The sequence below is a fragment of the Arvicanthis niloticus genome, chromosome 11, assembly GCF_011762505.2.
Source record: "Arvicanthis niloticus isolate mArvNil1 chromosome 11, mArvNil1.pat.X, whole genome shotgun sequence".
NCBI classification, from domain to species: domain Eukaryota; kingdom Metazoa; phylum Chordata; class Mammalia; order Rodentia; family Muridae; genus Arvicanthis; species Arvicanthis niloticus.
Window position 1 is genome coordinate 53,426,735 of NC_047668.1, and position 20,690 is coordinate 53,447,424.

The 20,690-nt window shown below is 44.9% G+C and overlaps 2 protein-coding genes across 2 annotated transcripts; both read right to left on the reverse strand.

The window, feature by feature from the left end:
- Positions 1-3,815: 3,815 nt before the first annotated feature.
- Positions 3,816-12,971, reverse strand: Sf3b6 (splicing factor 3b subunit 6). Its single transcript, XM_034514340.2, has 4 exons — positions 12,703-12,971; positions 9,626-9,744; positions 4,151-4,289; positions 3,816-4,054 (listed from the first exon to the last, which is right to left on the reverse strand). The coding sequence occupies exons 1-4, from the start codon at positions 12,730-12,732 to the stop codon at positions 3,965-3,967; spliced, it is 378 nt and encodes a 125-aa protein (XP_034370231.1). The 5' UTR covers positions 12,733-12,971; the 3' UTR covers positions 3,816-3,964.
- Positions 12,880-19,207, reverse strand: Tp53i3 (tumor protein p53 inducible protein 3). The gene is given in 10 exon segments (XM_034513934.3): positions 12,880-13,092; positions 13,323-13,488; positions 13,490-13,544; positions 15,754-15,978; positions 16,668-16,720; positions 16,722-16,765; positions 16,767-16,905; positions 18,842-18,850; positions 19,067-19,158; positions 19,160-19,207. Coding segments are annotated over 10 exon segments (1,044 nt in total).
- Between the last annotated feature and the right edge of the window lie 1,483 nt (positions 19,208-20,690).

Here is a 20,690-nt window from a genome sequence, read left to right on the forward strand (position 1 = left end):
CTTTTCAAATAAAATGATCACAAATCCTCTAAGCAACTTTGGAAATTAGCGTCTACCCTACTAAACTCATCAGCTTGGAGTCCTCTGCATAAGTAACCCAGCGTCCTACGTTCCCATGTGGGATTTGCTCTCCCAGGGTGGTCCTGCAACTTCATCTGTTTGAAGAGATTGAGGAATGAGCTTCCCTCACTAGACAGATGCTGCGTGCATCTGAGTACATACATATGTTAAAGGCTTGAAACTTTGGATTCACTCACTCTGGGAAGTTACTTTTGAAAAAAAAAAAGTGTGGTTCTGGCCTCATTTTCTTTTTTTGTTTTTGTTTTTGTTTTTCGAGACAGGGTTTCTCTGTGTAGCCCTGGCTGTCCCGAAACTCACTGTGTAGACCAGGCTGGCCTCGAACTCAGAAATCCACCTGCCTCTGCCTCCCAAGTGCTGGGATTAAAGGTGTGCGCCACCACTGCCTGGCGGCCTCATTTTCAATACTTAGTGACATATAGATTTGCTCTAGCTTCTGATAATAATGTGGAATGTGTGTGAGTGCCCCTGCATGTGCATGCGTGCAGGTGCGTATGGAGGCCATGCCAACCTACAATGGTAATTTTCAGGAGCCATCTATCTTGTTCATTTATCTACTTACCTATTTATTTGAGACAGGATCTCACTGTGTATTATTTATGAGACAGAGATCCCACTGTGTAGCCCAGGCTGGCCTGGAACTCAAACGAACAGAGATCTATCTGTCTTTGTCTCCCAAGTGTTGGGATTGAAGATACACTGGTTTACATCATGTAACATTCCATGAAGGATATGGGCCACAATTGGGGCTATGTAATCTGCTCGTCATCCTCAGGATGAGGCTGAGGAGTTCACAAAAAGGTAGTGCTTTGGATGAAATCATGAATGGAAGAGTTACCTTGCTTTTACTCATCCATGGCCAAAGGATGCTGTACCCATTCCTTTTTGGAGTGACTCCACTGGAATGTCCTGCTTCCTTACTCTTCTTGATGACTCCAACACCTATAATTCCTCAGAACTCAGTCTGTTATAGAAGGCATACCATGCTTTCTGCTGTGACACCAACAGGTTGAGCAAAAATGACATTAAACACCATTTCTTGGGCCCACTGCAGGGCACACAAAAGATCTGTCCATGATAGTATAGCCTGGGTGGCAAGAGGCTATGACACCTACTAAGAAACCCTAAAAAAGCAAACTTACTAGCTAGCACCAGAAGGATACAGGAGGCTTTACAGGTAAGCTGAGAAATGACTGCTTTCTTAAGTCTTTGGAAGTTGATGTAGAAAATCATGACACATGCCAAAGAGTTTAGATGGTATCCTGAGAGAGCCATTAAAGGTTGGTAAGAAATAGACCAGGATTAAGATCCATGTCCTATCAGTTGTCTCCAAACTGCTGCTCAATCAGCCTCATGAGTTGTTAGAATCTTGACTCAGCTCACTGAAAGTAAAGCAACTTGGACACACCTGCCCAGGTGAATACGGGGACACCATTTGCCTCTTGCACTTTCTGTCCTTTGAGGAAGGAGTTCACTGTGTAGCCTAGGCTGGCCTCAAATGTATGACCCTCCTGCTTCTGTCTCCTGAGTGTTTGGATTGTAGGAGTGTGCCACCATGTTCAGCTTTGCCCTCTTACACTCTAAACTTGGTTTAAAAACCTGAACTTTAGATGGTTGGGACATAAGACAATCATCAACTAGAACCCTAGGCTTAGCAACACACCTGCTGCAGAGAGGCTCAGTGTCTGGCCCCAAGTCTAAGCTCTTGTAACTAAATCACAGAATTCCAAACAGTCAGAAGTGAATTTGTTTTCTGTAGTGCTGGGGTCAAGCCCAGCACCTGGCTCTGAAAGCCCTCTTCTGTTGAACTGTATCTCCAGCCCTAGTTTTAAAACTCAACTTTGGGTCATGAAGTTCAGCGAATAGACACATAATCCAAATGACTGACTGTTCCTATCTGCTAATAAGAGGAATTTTCCTGGTTATTAACACCATTGGCAGTGAGTCGGCTGCCACTTGGAGACCTCGCTCTCATACAGTCTAATTTCAGTTGTCTTGACAAAGGGTCTTTCAGAACACCATCTACGTCTGCAAATACCTAAGCCATAGCAGGCACTACAGAATTAGTAAGGAAATCATAAAGGCGCTCACAAGAGTTACAGCTGTGGCCTCTTTATCTGCCCACCCTTCTTAGAAATGGCTTTTTGCTGCCTTTGGTGCCATGGTGGTTCATGCCTTTAATCTCAGCACTCAGGAGGCTGATGCCAGGATATCTCTGAGTTTGAGGTCAACCCGGCCTACAGGGTGAGTTCCAGGACAACCAGGGAAACCATATCTTAAAAAGGCAGGTGAGGGTGGGATTAACAGTACTGTCAAAAACCACTCAGACACAATTTCTTCATTTTCTAAAAGGCAGTAAAAAACCTAGAGAGTGGCCTGTCTTCTTAAAATAACAGACTTTAAATGCATTTAAAAGTAGCCATTGACACTAGTCAATGTAGCCTTCAAAGTGACTCTAGGTTCTGAGTATTCAAAACAATCAGTCCACATGTCTCCATTTGGCCTGTGCTTGAACTATAAAAAGAAAATTTATAGCTGTCTTCTCCTAAGCTGTCAAGCCACAATGAATCTGACACTTGTCAGTCTTCCCATGTCATGGAAACTCCTACAACTAAGCATTTTATTTTATTTAGGGCAAAGACATATTGTGAGCTAAATCCAAATTATATAGATAGTTAATAATGAAAAGGAAAGTCTGTGTAATTACAGTCTTGGCCAAGTAATAGCACCACTCTCTGAACATCTTGCTCTCAGATTTCTGAGTCATCACTTCTGCGATGGACCTCTGCCGTAAGGATAATGACCTGTGTTGGGAGGACAAGGGTTACCACACTGACAGGTGTCTGGTTCTTTGTGGCTCTCATACCAGACCGTTCATGTCTTGGTTTTTTGAGACAGAGTCTTACTCTGTAATCCAGAGTGGCCAAGAATTTACAACATAACCTAGTAAGCTCGTGGTGATGCTCCTCTGCCTCAGCTTTCCCAAGTGCTGGGATTATAGTAGCTGTGTGCTATACTAGCTTTCTATGAAAGCATTTTATTCAGCCAACAGGATGAATTTTAGCATCCTCCTGTGTGACCTACTCATTGGGTTGTTACTAGTTAAAAATAACAAGTTTAAGCAGATATGGTGGCACACGCCTTTAATCCTAGAACTTGTGGGCAGAAGCAGGAAGAGATCTCTGTGAGTTGGAGGTCAGCCTAGTCTATATGGAGAGACTCTGTTTCAAAAACAAAACAAAACAAAACAACCCCAAAAACCAAGTCTACAAGTTCCTCGGTTTGCTAAAGGCATCTGCTGTCAAGCCTGACAACCTGAGTTCAATCCCCAAGGACCACCTGGTGGAAGAAAAGCATCAGCTCCTGTAAGTCATTCTCGTGTCCACACATGTGCACATCCACACACATCCACAAGAAATAAACAAGTATTAAAAGAAAAAAAGAGTCGGGCGGTGGTGGCGCACGCCTTTAATCCCAGCACTTGGGAGGCAGAGGCAGGCAGATTTCTGAGTTCGAGGCCAGCCTGGTCTACAGAGTGAGTTACAGGACAGCCAGGCTTACACAGAGAAACCCTGTCTTGAAAAAAAAAAAAAAAAAGAAAAGAAAAGAAAAGTTAATGTTCTCAAGGACCTCAGTCCCTAGGCTCATTTACAACTTACAACCCTGCTTGTGGGTCTCCTGATTTGTTTTTTACTGGTATTAAACAGAAGTGAGAAGTTTAAAACAAAACACTGACATATTTTACAAAAGCTACAAGTTTATTAATATAATATATGCAAATGCTAGAAAACTTCCAAACAAGTCATTCTAGGTCACAAATAAGAAATCACAATGTTCAGTATCAATTAAAAAGAGAAGGGTAACCGGGACCACGCATGGCTGCTGTTCATTTGGGAGGATCTGTGTTGATGCCATACTTTTCCTTGAGAAGCTTCAGCTGCTCCTCCTTCTTCTTGGTGTCCATCTTCTGGAATGCCTACAAGTGTGACAAGCACCACAGTTAACTGCAGCACTAGCCTAGAGGAAACCCCCACACCCAGCGCCAGCCTCTCTGTTGAGTGGCTACACTCACCCGGTTAGCATTGTAGTACAAAACCACAAGGTATCTGTTACAAACGTTGAATCCCGATAGATGGTCGCAGGCATTCTTAGCATCAAAGATGTCTTCATAGACCACATATGCTGTTCCTCTGGTTTCAGGTGTATTCCCTCTGCACAACAGTTAGGAGACAGTTACCCAAGCACCAACAATTTCCAGTCTTTCTGAACCTGGAACTGGGTATTGTTTATTTTGGCACTGAATTCTTAAAAATACAAACGACATATCCAAGCCCTCCATTCCAAGTGCTCTCTCTACTGCTGGGTTCTACTCCCAGCCCTGTAAGAATGGTCTGGAGACAATAAACACAAGTTTAAGTAAGTTGAAATCAACCTGAAAAGCAGCCGAGAGAAGAAGCACTATGAACAGGTATGCTAACCGAGCGTGTACTTTTAAGCTGATGTGTTCCGCAGTGGAATATCTCAAGACTAAGAGCAGAGCTGCATCCACATGAGCACAACCAAAGCTGCGTGAAACCAGCACACACTGTGCTCATGTTTCTTGTCTTCCCTGATTCTCATGCTCAGAGCAACTCCTCAGGCTTGAAGTAGGGACAGGACCTAGGACTGATGGCCTGCTAGCCAGCAATGGCTAACCAAAGCTCTCTACTCACTATACAGCCCTTGGCTGGGGAAACAGCTTCTGCTGAAAGGGCAGAAGTACACCAGCAGGCAGAGTTACCTGTGAACTAGGCAAAATGCTGGCAGGAGGGGGCCTTTACCCAGTTGCAGGCTAGTCCTGGGGTCACTACTACTTGCCTCACCTTCTCTTAACCCTACAAGCTTCCTCGGAGAGCTGGGGAAGTGAGAGAAGCCACAGGAGCCCTGACCTGCAGGCAGCAGGTGGCCACGGTGAATGTGCTATCAGAGAGCCCACTTTCCAATGGTCTGGAATAGAAAATAGAGCCCTTGTGCAGCCATGGGATGAGGTTTGGGAGTGTGGGCTGACTCTTCACCTGCCAAAGTCCCTTGCATAGGCAGAGGACAGGTGGCAGACACACAGTAGGTGAAGCATCTGCCAGATTTTCCTGTAGCAAAACACTATTCTGGCCCAGAAGGACAAGTAAAAACATGTTAAAGTCTACCTTCAAAATTGAACCTTTGGAGCTGGGAGGTAGTGGCATACACCTTTAAACCTGTCGCTCGGGAAGCAGAGGCAAGGGGATCTCTATGAGTTCAAAGCCAGCCTGGTCTACAGAGTGAGTTCCAGGACTATTACACAAAGAAACTCTGTCTTAAAAACAAACAAACAATCGAATCTCTGGGCATGGTAGCACTTGGGAGACAGAGGCAGGTGGATCTCTGAGTTCAAAGCCAGTCTAGTCTACATAGTGAGCTATGCAGAGACCCTGTCTCAAACAGCACCCCCCCTCCCCCCAAGGGATAGGGAGTCAGCATCATTTGCTGTGGAAATACACTGAGACCCTGTCTCAAAACAAAACAAAAGTGTAACTCCTGTCCCTACTCTCCAATCTAGACCCTGCTAAGAGGCAGGGAAAGAACAGATAGAGGTGGTGGGTGTGGCCATGGAGTCCAGTGCTGATGAACTTCCTTTATTAAGTTGCCAGGATCTGACAGGAGATGTCTGTTTCAGACAGTACTCCCTATGTGGTCGACACTGCCCTTGCCTTGAGCTTGTAATCTTCCTGCCTCCGTCTCCAGGGCATTACTACAGCCCATTCAAAGATGGATTTTTCTGTTTTATTCTCTTGGTATAGTTCTAGCAACTATTTTTTGTTTGTTTGTTTGTTTGTTTGTTTGTTTTTCGAGACAGGGTTTCTCTGTGTAGTCCTGGCTGTCCTGGAACTCACTCTGTAGACCAGGCTGGCCTCGATCTCAGAAATCCACCTGCCTCTGCCTCCCAAGTGCTGGGATTAAAGGCGTGCGTCACCACCGCCCGGCAGTTCTAGCAACTATTAACAGCTTAATCATTTTCAGGATTGCATCAGGTATGCAAGTTGAGAACTGTCCAAGATGGGCAGAGACATTTGCATTCCTTTACGGCAAAGGTTAAGGTTTTTTTTTCTTTTCTTTTCTTTTCTTCCAGACAAGATCTCCATCCATATGCAGCCTAGGTTGGCTGCAAACTCATTCTACCCATGTTAGCCTCCCAAGTGCTGAAATTACAGGCACAGACCACCCAACCCAGCTCAAAAGTGTACTATGTTTTATCACCATAGTGCCTTGCAGCATACAGCACTTGCTAACATTCATTTGAAAACTAAAGATCTACTTTCTCCCATTTAAAAACAGTATCACCATCATCACCATCGTGTGCATGTGCACTGGGTGCAACACGTGCCACAGCATGGGTGTGGAGGTCAGAGAACTTCTTGAATCACTTCTGTCTTGCCACTTTGTGTTCCCAGCAGGAGCCTTTAAGTGCTTGAGACAGCTCACCAGCCCACCCTTCCTCCTGTTAATTCAGTCACACATTCATCCTCTATGAAGTCCTTTTCTCCTATTTATTCCCATTTCTTCTTAAGAACTACAATAGGGACAAAGTCTAACGACATTCTTTTTTTTTTTTTTTTTTAATTTCTAGGGATTAAACTGGAGTTCTTTCACGTACTAGGCAAGTGCTCTACTGCCGATCTATCTATCTATCTATCTATCTATCTATCTATCTATCTATATCCAGCCCTTAACCTGATTTTATACATTCTCCATTTCAGGGGTCCCAGCTCTCATTATCAACCTCACACCTTAAAGTCTGCACCATACTCTGAATGTTCAAGCACTTATTTGGGTTGTGCCATGTGCTGAGCACTGAGCTCAGTGACAGTCCCTGACTGGTGGTAACAGGGATTAAGAAGCTCACCCCAACTCAACCTTACTAGCCTTGGCTACTTCACACACGCACTGAGCTCAGCGTCATCTGTCCTATATTATATGTGTTTTTAAAAAGATCTATGTGGATCAGGCCGTAGTGTCTTATACCTTTAATCCCAGCACGTAGGAGGCAGACAAAGGCAGATCTCTGAGTTCAAGGCTAGCCTGATCTACACAGAGTTCTAGGACAGCCACCTCTACATAGAGAAACCCTCTCAAACAAACAAACAAACAAACAAACAAAATATGTGCATGTTATGTGCAGAATGTTTACATGTCGAGCAGGTCCCCTTGGGAGGTGTGATGTAGGATCCAACTGGAATCAGAGTTACAGGCAGCTGTGAGCCACCCCATGTGGGTGTAGAGAACAGAACTTGGGCCCTCTGAAGAGCAGGAAGCACTCTTAACCAGAGTCATCTTTCCAACCCCTATAAGTGATTTTAATAGGAAAGGTAACAATATTAAAAGGCTGTAAAACAATACAAAGTATCACGTGTCTACTACATGTCAGGTAGAGGAGTGATCAGTTATCCTGGTGTGTGAAAAAGCAGGGTGAGGTTTTACCAAGTTCCATTCTAGAAAGTCAGTACTAGCTGGGTGGGGGAGGCCCACATCTTTAATCCTAGCACTCAGGAGTTTAAACTTCTGAGTTTAAGGCCAACCTGGTCTACACAGTGAGTTCCAGGACAGCTAAGGATACAGAGAAACCCTCTCTGGGAAAAAAAAGTGCTTACAGTGCTCGGCTCCTAGTAAGCCACAGAGTTGATCACAGGGAGGGAATTTAAGATCCGCTGTTTCTCATTCTGCAGTTAAGATCCAGGTTCTTGTGCCTCAAAATTGTATGACTTTATTCAACAATCACTGCATTCTCCTAGGATGGGCAGCAAGCTAACAGTGAAAGGTGAGCATCACCCCTCCTTCCTTCAAGCAAGAGAAAGACATTACATAAAAGCATGAATCCCAGGTCATACGGAGCCACATGAGGAAAGGAGAACTACTTTACCTGGGGCTCAGGAGAACCTCTCTGAAAAATCTCCCTGAAGCTGAAAACAGGCTCAGGAGGAGCCAGGTCAGAGCGGCTGAGCGCCCGAGACAAGCTTGGAAGCCGAGGTCCGAGCTGCTGCGGCTTCGCTTGTGCTTTGGCTGCACTCTACGACACGGCTGTAACCCTGCTGTGTTTTCCAGCACACTATACTGCCCAGACTGGCCTCAAACTTGCAGTCTTTCTGCCTCTGTCTCCAATGTGGCTCTGATCACAGGTGTGTTCTACCGTGCCTAGTTCTTACGGTGGTTTTGGTATCATTCTCTAACTTCAACATCTCTCAAGTGAGTGCTGTAAGCTTTATAATGCCTTCACTTAACCACAGGCATGCTACTATTTTATTCATTTATTTTCTTTTTACAGTATTGAGGATTGAGCTCAACTAATAAGCTGTGTCTCCCTATTCATTTGCTTATGTATTTGAGTGGTTACTATGGATCACGCAGCAGTGCTATCAACACCTCTGCCCAGAAAGACAGGTGAGTTCATGGGCAGTGGCATGACCATGTATTAACTACTAAGCCATAACTAAGTTATGGTAACTAAGGGATGGACAGAGAAGGTTCAGTGGCTTTATGGAGAGTGGTGATAAATGTACAGACTGTGCAATTTGATCTAAGCTAAGTATCTCATAGCCCAGATAGATCAAACATTCTGCTCAGTTTCACCTAACTGGCTGCTTGTCACATGACTAGTTACAGGCATTAATGGCAAACCACTGTTCCCTGGCTCCCAAATCAGAAGCTATCTACATATTATTCTTTGTTCTTTGAAGGACCTGGAGTTCTTACATCCCTCAAAATATGGACAAAATGTATTCTGTAGGGAGTACAAAGCCCTAAGCAGCTGCTTAGAGAACTGAGACCTTCTAAAGAGAGCACCTGTTCTGTGATATTTTTGTTTCATCCTCATTTGGCTACTAACAGGAATGCATTGCAAATGATGCTATCTTCCCAGGAAGCAGATTACTCCCAGGAGAGATAGGTCATTTGAAAGCAAAGGCCTTAGGCTCTCATAGTCCCAAAAGCTAGGAAGGGGCTCTGACGTTATAAAAAGAAAATCTTTGGCTTGATTTGAGCTGTGGTCTTAAGAAATCCAGGCTGACCTCAAAATCATTGTAGAGACTAGAATCACCTTCAACTCTTGCCTCCATTGCAAAAACTGAGATGAAAGGCGTGCCCCAACATACTTACTTTAGAAAACTTCTAAAAATATAGTGGGGTTGGGGTTTTAGCTCAGAGGTCAGTACCTGCCTAGCATGTACAGGGCCCTGGGGTCAAACCAACAGGACCTTCCCAATGGTGCCTTCCTAAAGAGAAACATTGTCCCTAGAAATAAAAGCTTTAAAAATCCTTCCAGGGGTACCCATAAGAGTTCAGGTACTGTATAGTTTAATTCAGGATTAGAAGATTTTATTACTATTACATGATACTAGAGAGGAGCTTCTCCTCAAGGGTCTTGTAGTCACATCATTACATACCATACAGTGCAATCCTGCTGCCAGCTACAATTCTGAAATTATAGATTAGGCAACTATATCCTTTAAGTAACATTTTAAGTGTCAGAAAGACTTACACTCTGATTTGACGAATAGGTCCATATTTCCCAAATATATCATACATTTCTTCTGCTGTGATTTTGTATGGCAAATTCCTTATATACAAAATCCGATTTACTTCAGGTGGGAGGCGAATCTAAAATGAGAAATAAATATCATTATACTGAAGGACAGCAGTGTGGCCATGATAAAGACCCCAGTGATGCCAAAGAAGCCAAGAGTAAGAACTACCGCCGGATGCTACTCAGAAAAACAGCAGAGAGAAGTCTATCAGGAGGAAAGAAAACCCCGGTTTTTGGTCACTCTAATTTAACAAGAAGTATTTCCCACTTCACTTACATGTCTTTAATGTCTCCTGGGAAAAACAGTAAAATCCTACTCATAAGCCTTCTTATGTCTTATGAACCTGTGTCAGTGACTTCTCTTATTCTTACAGGCTTTCCCTTCCCACCGGCTTCTAGTCCTCAGCTGAGCAGCTAATCTGGTCCTCCCAATCCACACAAAACAAAGGATAGGACTCCACTTACTCACCAAACAGTTACTAAGTGCCTTTTAAATGTACCCAGTGGGTTAGGTATTAAGAGATATCGTGAAAGAAAGACAAGGTGTCTACCTTCCCTGCACTTCCCAGATCTTTCTGTACGACTGACTCGTGTTGTTATAGGACATCCAGACCTGAGCTACTCACTGCAGCACTCTGCCGAAAGTGCCTTTACTGACATCTTTTCACTCCAGTGTCCCCTTGTCAGCCTTCTAGGGCGCCTGGCTGTGTTCCTACTCACGGCTGTATTTCCTCCTATCTTTGACATTAATATTGTCCCACAGTTTGTTGCTAGTCTTGGCCTGTTGTCTATTCCTCACTTAGACCCTTCTTACTCTACACGCTGACTCACAGCTCACTCGTTGCTACTACAGTCAATTATATACCACACAATAAATGTCAATAATTACTTATTAAACTGACACGACTTTTGGCGTGAAGCTAAGTATTATATGAGTGAAATATTTACTCTCAGGCTGGTGAGCTGGCTCGGCATGTGAAAGGCACTCGACAGCAAACCTGATGACCTGTTAATTCCTCGATTCCACGTGGTGGAGCACTGACTCCCAAACTGTCCTCTACCCTCTACATGTGCTTTGTAGCACGTGTACACACACAGACAATAATAAACATAGATTTAAAAGAGCTTCTTTTCTACCTTCAAATGAGTAGTGGAGATAATGATTAAACAAACTACAAAAGTTTCAACAACTGCACACAATGTATTTCTCCAGTAAATCCACTTTCTCACTGTGCAAAACACTGTATAAGTCTCTCTCTTCTCTCCTAAAACTTCACCACCATTGTTTCCTGTAAAATTTGAAAAGGCCAATACAGGAGATGACCCTGGCTCCACACTTCTTGAAGAAAACAGGTATGACCAAATGATAACTATATATTCCTGTTGCTAAACTTTATCCATCCATGACCATCCATTTTTCTTCTCTTGGTATACAAACCACTCCCTTCTTTAATTATTTTTGGTTCCTGTCATGGTTTGAGGTGCTGGGAACCAAATCCACGGACTCATGCACGATAGGCAAGCACTCTACCACTGACCCACATTCCACCCGAGATTTAACAAATTGTTTTTATCAGGTCTCTCCCATTCTATTGGCTCACTCTAGTTGGTATATAAAAAGCACTTTAGGTATCTTTAGAACAATTCAATTTCTCTATTAATAAGAAAAATCATAGGATCAACTCGACGGTTTTGTCTTTTTGTTGTTGTTGTTTATTTTTTGGTTTTTGAGACAGGGTTTCTCTGTGTAGCCCTGGCTGTCCTGGAACTCACTCTGTAGACCAGGCTGGACTCCAATTCAGAAATCCACCTGCCTCTGCCTCCCAAGTGCTGGGATTAAAGGCGTGCTCCACTACCGCCCGGCTTCGACGGTTTTGTCTTAATCCCCAACCATCTTTTCATTCTACAGGAACCAAGTTTTCATTCACTGAAATGATTCACATAATCACAGTTGCCCAAAACCTTCATCAGAATATACAATGGTCAATTATGTGTCTTTGTTTTGGTGTGATTCTAAGTTTTAACCATTTCCTACTTGCTTGAAAGAATATTTTTTTTTTCTTAAAGATTTTGATAACACTCTGCTCACTGACAAGAGTAGAACATAAGCCCGACTGTTCGTTTAATTCACTGCTGTGTCCCAACACCTAACACCGGCATGTGGCACACAGTAGGTGTTGAATAAATACAACTGATGAATTGCTTCCCGTTTGTAAGACAAGAGACACAGCAGTTGCTTACATATTGTCAGAAGCCAGGACCCTTGCCTCTTACCCTCACCCCCTACTTCTCCCCACCTGCACAATGTCTCCTGCAGCTTCATCTCCCTAGCAACCACAAGGTTCTGCTTGATAGTTACAAATAGATTTTTAGATGTAAAGCAGTGTACCGTATCTTTTGAAGTAGGCAGTAGGACCGCCATTGTTTCAGGGCACAGGCCGAGAAGATTCTGTACTTTCCCATCACCTGGATCCCTCTTACCCCTCCCTTTGAAAAATGTATTATAAATAAGCACTTGGTGCCCAAATATATGACTCTTGACAAGCATTTGCTTCCTTGAGTCCATTCTCTCTCTCGCCCGTTCTTCCAGGTTGCAATCCTCCTCGTCCCTCACGAATAACCTAGGGCCCGCAGGTCGGGTCAACATATATTAACAAGATTCCCAAAATTCTACATTCGAGAAAAATCTCAGGCTCCAGCTGGCAATGAACCAAAAAGTTACTCGGTACGTCTATGTTATCGACTTTTTGGACTCGGAAGATCCTAACGCCTGGTCTTATCTGTAGGTCAAGCAGCAGAGTCTGTAGGCCTTACATGGTCACTGATACCAGGGGGCTCTCAATAGGGGTGGGGCGAAAAGTCGCTCACGGAACACACCCCTGAGGATTGAGGCCAGGACAGAATCTTCTCTGACTGAACAGATAATGAGCTTCCCCACCAGTGGACCGAGGGACAAAAAACGCTTCCCACACACGCTGTGACAGTCAAGCAGCGACATCGCTTCCCTATCGCGCAGAAAGCAGGGTACTCACATTCGCCCTCTTAGCCGCTTGCATCGCCATCTTGGCGGGCTGATATAGATTACCGTAAGATCCCTCTGAATATTTCTAAACCTTGATCGTCTTCGTGGGCGACACGGCGTCACATACAGAGTATTTACAGCTAGGTAGCGCCGGAAGCTGTTACAGCACTACCGGAAGGTCCGCGTCTCAAACTAGGACGTGTTTACTTCCTAGAAAAGATGCTCCAAGACAAACTACAGAAAACGCATTCTCAGGCCGGAAGGCGAAAAAGCGAGCTCCCGGCCGCTTCCGGATACCGGACCGGAAGGGGCGGGGCGAATGCGACTGAAGGGACGTGTTCCGCTTGAGGGGGTGTGGCTTGAGGACCGAGGTGGGCGGGGTCCATGAGAGATCGCTAGCCTAGAGGCCCCGATAAAGCTTAGGTCGCGGTAGGCGCGCTTGGCTGCCCGGTGCTTCCAACAGGGTTCCCAGTCTGGACTTTACTAGGAAGGCCGATCCCGGAGCCTGGGCCTCAGGTCACGCTTTACCTGACGATCGAACTCCCTCACCCGGCTCCCGCGGCCCCTGTTCACGCAGACAGCACACCGCCCGTCACATACACCTTTTTCCCCCCATTAGACCAGCTTTACAGGAGCGGACTTGGGAAGAGAGCCCACTCCCAAGTTTGCTCTGAGGTCCTCCTTCACTAGGGCAGCTCCAAGACGATTTTTCCCACGTTCCTGTTGGCCTCTACATATTAGCCACTTGAATACCAAGTTGCTGGGTAGACTCTGTCCAGAACCGGTAGCAGAACTGTCCATAGAGAAGGGCAGAATTTGCTCCGTGAAAAATTTCACCAGTGTTTGTTTGTACTAAGGAAAAGAATATCAACCTGAAGAAAGGCCTTAACCCTGCTATTCCCCATCCTGCCTAGACTTAATGTTCTCCAAATATCTGAAACAACACACCCTTTTATTTCCCATCATGAAAGAGCATGCTTACAAGTGTGCAGCCTCATTCTGTATCAGGTAAGATTGTGGCTGTAATAAAATACTAGTATAACTGACAGACTTACAGAGCTTAATACAAAAGGAATGCTGAAGCCTTATCTTCCTCATTAGGTGCGAAACTGATGGAATACGTTCCCAAAGCTGGCGCCTTCTATAATGCTGCAGAGGATTGTAGGAACATAAATCTATTGAAGGTTCAAGCTTACTTACCTAATAGGCTTTCTTAGTACACTGAGAAGAGGTCTAGCCTGAAAACAAACCCTTGGACCTATGTGAAGACCTAATATAGCCGGGCAGTGGTGAGCACGCCTTTAATCCCAGTCCTTGGGAGGCAGAGGCAGGTGGATTTCTGAGTTTGAGGCCAGCCTGGTCTACAGAGTGAGCTCCAGGACGGCCAGGGCTACACAGAGAAACCCTGTCTCGAAAAAAACAAAGACTTAATACTATGGCTGATGTTTTTGTTCATCCTGATAGAAAGAATGTATATGTGTATATATATACATAATTTATGAAGTATACCATCCATACACAAGGTGGCAGATTTCTTTACAGGCTCCCTAAAGTGAGCTATTACTGGGTTTGTACAAAGGCAGTCTTCTGGGTGACAGTCATAGTTTCTTTCACTCACCACTCACTTTATTATCCCTAGATCGCAGCAAACTAGTGATCGGACTTCCTCGTTTAAAAAGTAGTTTTAAAAACAGGGCCCACTAAAACCGAACAACATCTGCTCTTATTAAACCACAGAGAACCCAGCGACCATCAAGAGCCAGGCAGTTGACACTCTTCTCCCAATAAGATCCACCTCCCAATAGGATCAACTCTGGCATCCTCCAAAGCAGAGAGATCAGTGGGTTGATTTAGATTGTCCACAGCAGCTGACTATGATTTGCCTTGTGCTCCAGCAGGGGTGTGATTTTGTCAGCTGCACACAGTTTCTGAGATTGTGTGACGTTTGGAATTCTGGGGACTCTTCAGAAGAATATATAAATGCAAGGGCCCCAAGAGTCGGGTGAGTTGTTGGTTGGTCATGGTTGGTTAAGTAGTGTGCCCAAAGAAGAAACAACAACAAGAAGAAATTAGATATCCTGACTGGGAGGATCAAACTTGCCCCAAGGAACTCAACGGGAACTAACCAGCAGTAAGTAGTGTAATGATGGCCTTGCCCTCTTTCCTCTCTATCCTTGTTTCTCTCCTATCTAGTGTTTGGGGGTTGAAAGGGTGAAGAAAAGGGTTGAAAAAGAGAACCCACAAAGTAGCAGATGCTGCTACAGGTCTGCAGGGGTTGCCGGCGTCACAGCTTACTAACTTTGTTCTCACCTCTCCTCTTCTACTCATAAGGAAAATGGAAAAAGATGAATAAAAAAAAAAGACAGATTTGAGCTAAGATGTAGCTCAGTTGGTAGAGTGCCTACTATGCATGAAGCCTTGGCTTTTGTGATGGTTTGTATATGCTTGGCCCAGGGAGTGGCACAATTAGAAGGTGTGGCCTTGTAGTAGTAGGTGTGTCACTGTGGGTGTGGGCTTAAGACCTTCATCCTAGGGGTCTAGAAGTCAATTTTTCACGAGCAGCCTTCAGATGAAGATGTAGAACTCTCAGCTCCACCTTCACTACGCCTGCCTGGTTGCTGCCATGTTCCTGCCTTGATGTTAATGGACTGAACCTCTGAACCTGTAAGCCAGCCCTAATTAAATGTTGTCCTTATAAGAGGTGCCTTGGTTATGGTGTCTGTTCATAGCAGTAAAACCCTAAGACAGCTGTGATCCCCAGAGTCATATAATCCAGGCAAGGTGGTTTACATTTGTAATCACAGCACACAGGAGATGAGAGACCCAGAAGCTCTAGGTCACTCTTCGTTATAGTGAGTTTGGGACCAGCATGGATACAGAAGACCCTGTCTTCAAGAAAACACACACACACACACACACACACACACACACACACACACACACACACACACACCTGCTTCCCTGACTTCTGGGTTCCCACCCCAGCCCTCCTTTGACCATCCCTAGATTAGTCTGTGCTGCATCATCTTCGGATGCCTGCTGAGCTGCAGGAGTGCCGCACCTTTAGTGAATCTTAGAGCTGCTTCAGAAAAATCTTCTCTATGACTGAATCCAGCTGCAGCCATGAGCTTTCCTGCCATTTGAAACTTATGCTGGAAGCCAGCTCTAACCAGAGGAATAGTACCAGCACTCCAAGCCAGCTGGATGACAGCTGTGCCCACTCTACTTGATCCTCCGTGGATCAGCACAGAGCCTGCAGCCTGAACATGGCCTGCAATGGAAAGTACAGAAACTATGGAAACTTTCTCTTCTATCCATCTATAGAAATAGCCTATGTACATCAGCTGCCACTTGGACCAAATGCTAAATAGCTTGCATTTTGAAGGGACACATCAACAGTTCTCCATTTCTCTCTCTCTCTCTCTCTCTCTCTCTCTCTCTCTCTTTCTTTCTTTCTTTCTTTCTTTCTTTCTTTTTTGGATGTGTGTGTGTCCCTTATTGTCTCTGATCAAGTGGGAAATGGACTTTAGTTACAAAAATATTGTAGCCACATCCATTATCTCTATTCAAAATATGAAATAACACCCAAGAAATCCTTTTCTTTTTCATTGTTGACAAAGTCGGGGCCCCTGAGGACGCTAGGAAAATGTTCTACCACTGAAATACACTCCTACTCTTCCTTTTTTATTGCCATGGGCCCCAAAGAGAAGTCTGCATGATTTGAAGTGCAGATTGCTCCTGGGTTTTGTGTTAAGATGTGCACAGACCTTCTATCTGCTAATCTTAGTTCTCAACTCCCATAGCAATCCATATAGCATGATTTAATGGCCTGAAATTGTTAGTGATACAGCAGTGTAGGGTAATAGGTTTTGGGTGTCCTAGAGGACTGCTGGGGTTTGGAGGGGTTGGCTTACTAGGGAATGAGCCATGCTGTGTAAAGTGAGCATCGGGCTTTCTCATCTACAAGAAGAAACGTCTGAAAGATGATAGTCCAAACTTCTGGGATGGCTGCCGCTTGAGACACTCAGTTCTGGGATAGGTACAAGGTCTTCAGGGACAGTGATGTACCAAGCTTTGGTTTCCACCAGGCAGCAGAGCCATGGCCAAATCTCCAGTCTTCCAGTGTCCCTAGCAACCAGGTTCCAGCTCAGCCACATGTCCCAATGCCTCAAGTTCCAAAATGCTACTGGCTCCTGGTGGTGGGACATACTGGCTCAGTTACATCAGAAAGAGAGGTACATTAAGTAGGGAACATGATCAGAAACCTGTGTGACACTAGCCCTGGTCCCTCTTCAACAGCTCTTCCTTTTCTTGGAGAAAAATTTCAGGATGAAGTCCAGTTTTGTGAGCAAGAAAAAAGGGGAGGGAGATAGCTTGGTTTGTGTAAATAAAAGGTCACAAAATCAGTGATGTCATAACCGATAGATTCTCAGCTAGTTACTTTATTTAAGCCCTTTGTTGTAAAAAGAAAGGGACCAAGGTGGGAATGTAGCTTACAAAGACTGCAAAGTAAATTATTAGAGAGACTAGGAAAGAACTGGACTCTTCAACAACTGATACTTATGGAATGACAAACTCTGTTCTTACCATGGGCCTCAAAGGCTTTGGGCCATAACAACTTCACTACAGTTTTGCATTAGAACTATTTCAAACTACAGTTGCCTGGCCCTGACATGTTAATTTTAAAAAGTTCCCTGGCTGGGCAGTGGTGGCACACACCTTTAATCCCAGCGCTTGGGAGGCAGAGGCAGGCAGATTTCTGAGTTCGAGGCCAGCCTGGTCTACAGAGTGAGTTCCAGGACAGCCAGGGCTACACAGAGAAACCCTATCTCGGAAAAAAAACAAAACAAAATAAAACAAAACAAAAGTTCCCCGGTGATTCTGATGCACATTTCTTTCTTTCTGTTGTTCTCCACCTTATGGTTTGAGACAGAATCTCGCACTGAACCTAGAATTACTTGCTCAGCTAGACTGGATTGCCAGCAAATCCGCAGGGATTCTCCCGTCTCTGGGATGACAGGCACACACTTGGTTCTTAATTGTTGTGTTCACAGTCCAAAGGCAGGTCCTAATGCTTGCTGCTCAAGCAGTTCACCAACAGAGTCATCTTCCCAACCCCCACGTTGATCCTGGCCAACTCTGCTGTGAAGGAAGCACTGTCCTAGTTTATGCAGCCCTGGAGATGAAACCTAGAGCTATACATGGCAGCATGTATAGGCAGGCATGCTGCCAGCAGAGCTATGTTTCACTCTTCCTTCCTTGTGTAATTCTGCTTCTCTTTGTTTTTGTGGTCCTGGGGACCTTAAGCATATTAGCAAATATTCTACCACAGAGTTATGCCTCTGGCCCTACACCATTTGATTTTTGTAGTCGTTGCTTTAACCTCACAACTACCCAGGTCTTTCTTTGTAGCCCATGCTGGCCTCAAACTTGAAGCAATCCTCCTGCCCTAGTCTCTACAGTGCTGGGATCATTCATTCTTAGACTTGTAGGCTGCCTTGGTGATTCGCGTTTATAATGTCAATCAGCATTCTGGAGACTGAGTTGTGACAGTCTCAAGTTTCAGACTGTCCTGGGCTACATACTTTGTCTTCAAATTTTCCTGTTAGCATTCCATCTTATGGTTGTAACTTTTTTCCAAGCCAGTGAGTTTGTTTGGTTTACCTACAGGGGTATGGGGTGGGGGAGATTATTTAAATTATAACTTATTAATCAGTCCACATTGGTACACACAGTTGGCTTCCTTGATGCTATCTGGAAGCCAGGCTATTCTCAAGAGTCTGTTAAGAAGAGGTCAGAGGCTAACTAGGCTTTGGATAGGTTAAAATCAAGGTCCATGAACAGAAAATCCTAACCAAAGTTTAATTAACAAGCACTTTGTTCCAGTTTGGAGTCCATGGGCATAGCAGTTCTGATAAGTCATTTATGAAACTGGGGGTGGGAATCTAAAAGGACTGTGATTGACTTTGTTCTGGGTCTTCCTTGGTGACTCTGTAACATATAAATAGGACTCTCTGAGGAGTTAATTAGGGCCAGATGTACCCCCCCCCCATCCCTCCCTGTTTCAACAAATGGTCCATCCCTACCCCTAACCAGGATGCCAGAGGAGATAATGTGTGAACACATGGTGGATTCTGCTCTGCAGATGCCCTTGGTTTCTGTTGTTTTGTTGTGGGTAACCCAGGGCCTGGAGCTTGCTAGGAAAAAGCCCTACAAATGAGCTACACACAACCTCCTTAGTTAGGTAAACAAAGTGGCTACATCTCTGGGTCTCAGAATACCCAGCACACCATTATCTTCTCTGCTCAGACCACTGCAAACAAAGTTTGATCTCTGGAGTCTGTCCTGGATTGATCATTGGAATCCCTGGGTACTGGAGTATGTCAGCCCTGTTTAGGGCACTGTCTGTCATCTTGAGGAGAACTTCACCATCTCCTGGGCTTAGCTTGGCCACATTTTTTAGATAGAAAGAGGTTTTCTGATCTACTTGGTTGGTCAAAGTGCATCACCAGCATGCTGTCTGAGGATACTGGGTGGCAGACAGAAACCATAGGCTCTGAGGGGAAGAAGGGAGGACACCCCTGTACCCACTGCAAGTATCCACTGGCTAAGATCCTCGACTCTCTCACAGGACCTTGCAATCTCTAGACTGGCTCTTGGGTCCTGGGAGACACAGATTCAGTGGCTGACCAGGGCTGGAAACACATTACCCTGTTTCTGGGTTGGAATCACTAGTTCTGTTGACAGGTCCCTTCAGGCCATGGGAATAACTTAACCAATCTGGCTCAGGAGGTACTGCTCAACTTGGCTACTTTAGGTGATGTGGCTGTACCCCAGAATCAAGGGATTACTCTCAGCTGCCACTGGAATAAAAGCCTGAACTCTGGGAATGAAAGTCAAGGAATGAAACTGAACCAAAAGGATCTCTTGTCCTTTTCACTCTTTAAGATGCAAAGCTACATGGTGGTAGTTTAGATAGCCTTTTTTTTTTTTTTGTTATCCTAGGGCATATGGGAGCTGTTCCAGCTCATAGGAGAGAAAGCTTCCCTCTTTACAGACCACTCAGACTCAGCTGCAACTCAAGACCCGGATACACTCATCTTCCAATCAAATCAGGCTCTTCTTGGTCTATTTACATTACAGCTCTGGTACTGGAGTTGCGTTGTAGATGCTTCTGTTGGGACTGGGCTCCACAACTTGGTGGCTGTTGTCCTTATTTGTTTGCTTTGTTTTGTTTTATTCACTTTCTGTCCTGATCAAAGCCCCCCCCCCTTCCTCCCAGGCCCAGCTCCCCTTCATCTCCTTCTTTCTCCTCAAAGAAGGGGAAGCCTTCTAATACCAACCTGCCCTGACAATGTCAGGTCTCAGCAAGACTAAGCTCATCCTCTCCACTGAGGCCAAATAAGGCAGCCTAGCTAGGGAAGGGGATCCAAAGGCAGGCAACAAAGTCAGAGACAGCCCCACTCCTGCTGTTAGGGAGCCCATATGAAAAGCAAGCTGCACATCTGCTACAAATGTATAGGTCCTGACCATACATGTTCTTTGGTTGGTGGTTTAGTGTCTGTGAGCCCTCATGGGCTCAGGTTAGTTGACTCTAAGTCTTCTTGTGGCATCCTTGACTCCTCTGCTTCTCTCAATCCTTCCTCCCGCTCTTCCACAAGACTCCTCAAGCTCCGCCTAATGTTTGGTTGTGGGTCTCTGCATCGGTTTCCATCAGCTGCTGGATGAAGCCTCTCAGAAGACAGTTATGCTAGGCTCCTGTCTGCAAGCATAGCAGAGTATCATCAATAGTGTCAGAGGTTGACTTTCTCCTATATGATGGGTCTCAAGTTGGATGATCATTCAATCTCTGCTCCATCTTTATCTTTGCACATCTTGAAGGCAGAATAAATTTTGGGTCAAAGGTTTTGTGGATGGGTTAGTATACCCCTCCTTCCACTAGAAGTCTCACCTGCCTACAGGATGACCACTTCAGTCTCCATGTCCTCAGCTGCTAGG

What these genes read in the sequence shown, in the direction of transcription:
- Sf3b6 (XM_034514340.2), bottom strand. Translation starts at nt 12,732, where the DNA reads ATGGCGATGCAAGCGGCTAAGAGGGCGAAT. An exon ending in AAGCGGCTAAGAGGGCGAAT is followed by an intron (nt 9,745 to 12,702) that starts GTGAGTACCCTG and finishes TTCTCATTTTAG; the next exon opens with ATTCGCCTCCCACCTGAAGT. An exon ending in TGTACTACAATGCTAACCGG is followed by an intron (nt 4,055 to 4,150) that starts GTGAGTGTAGCC and finishes TCACACTTGTAG; the next exon opens with GCATTCCAGAAGATGGACAC.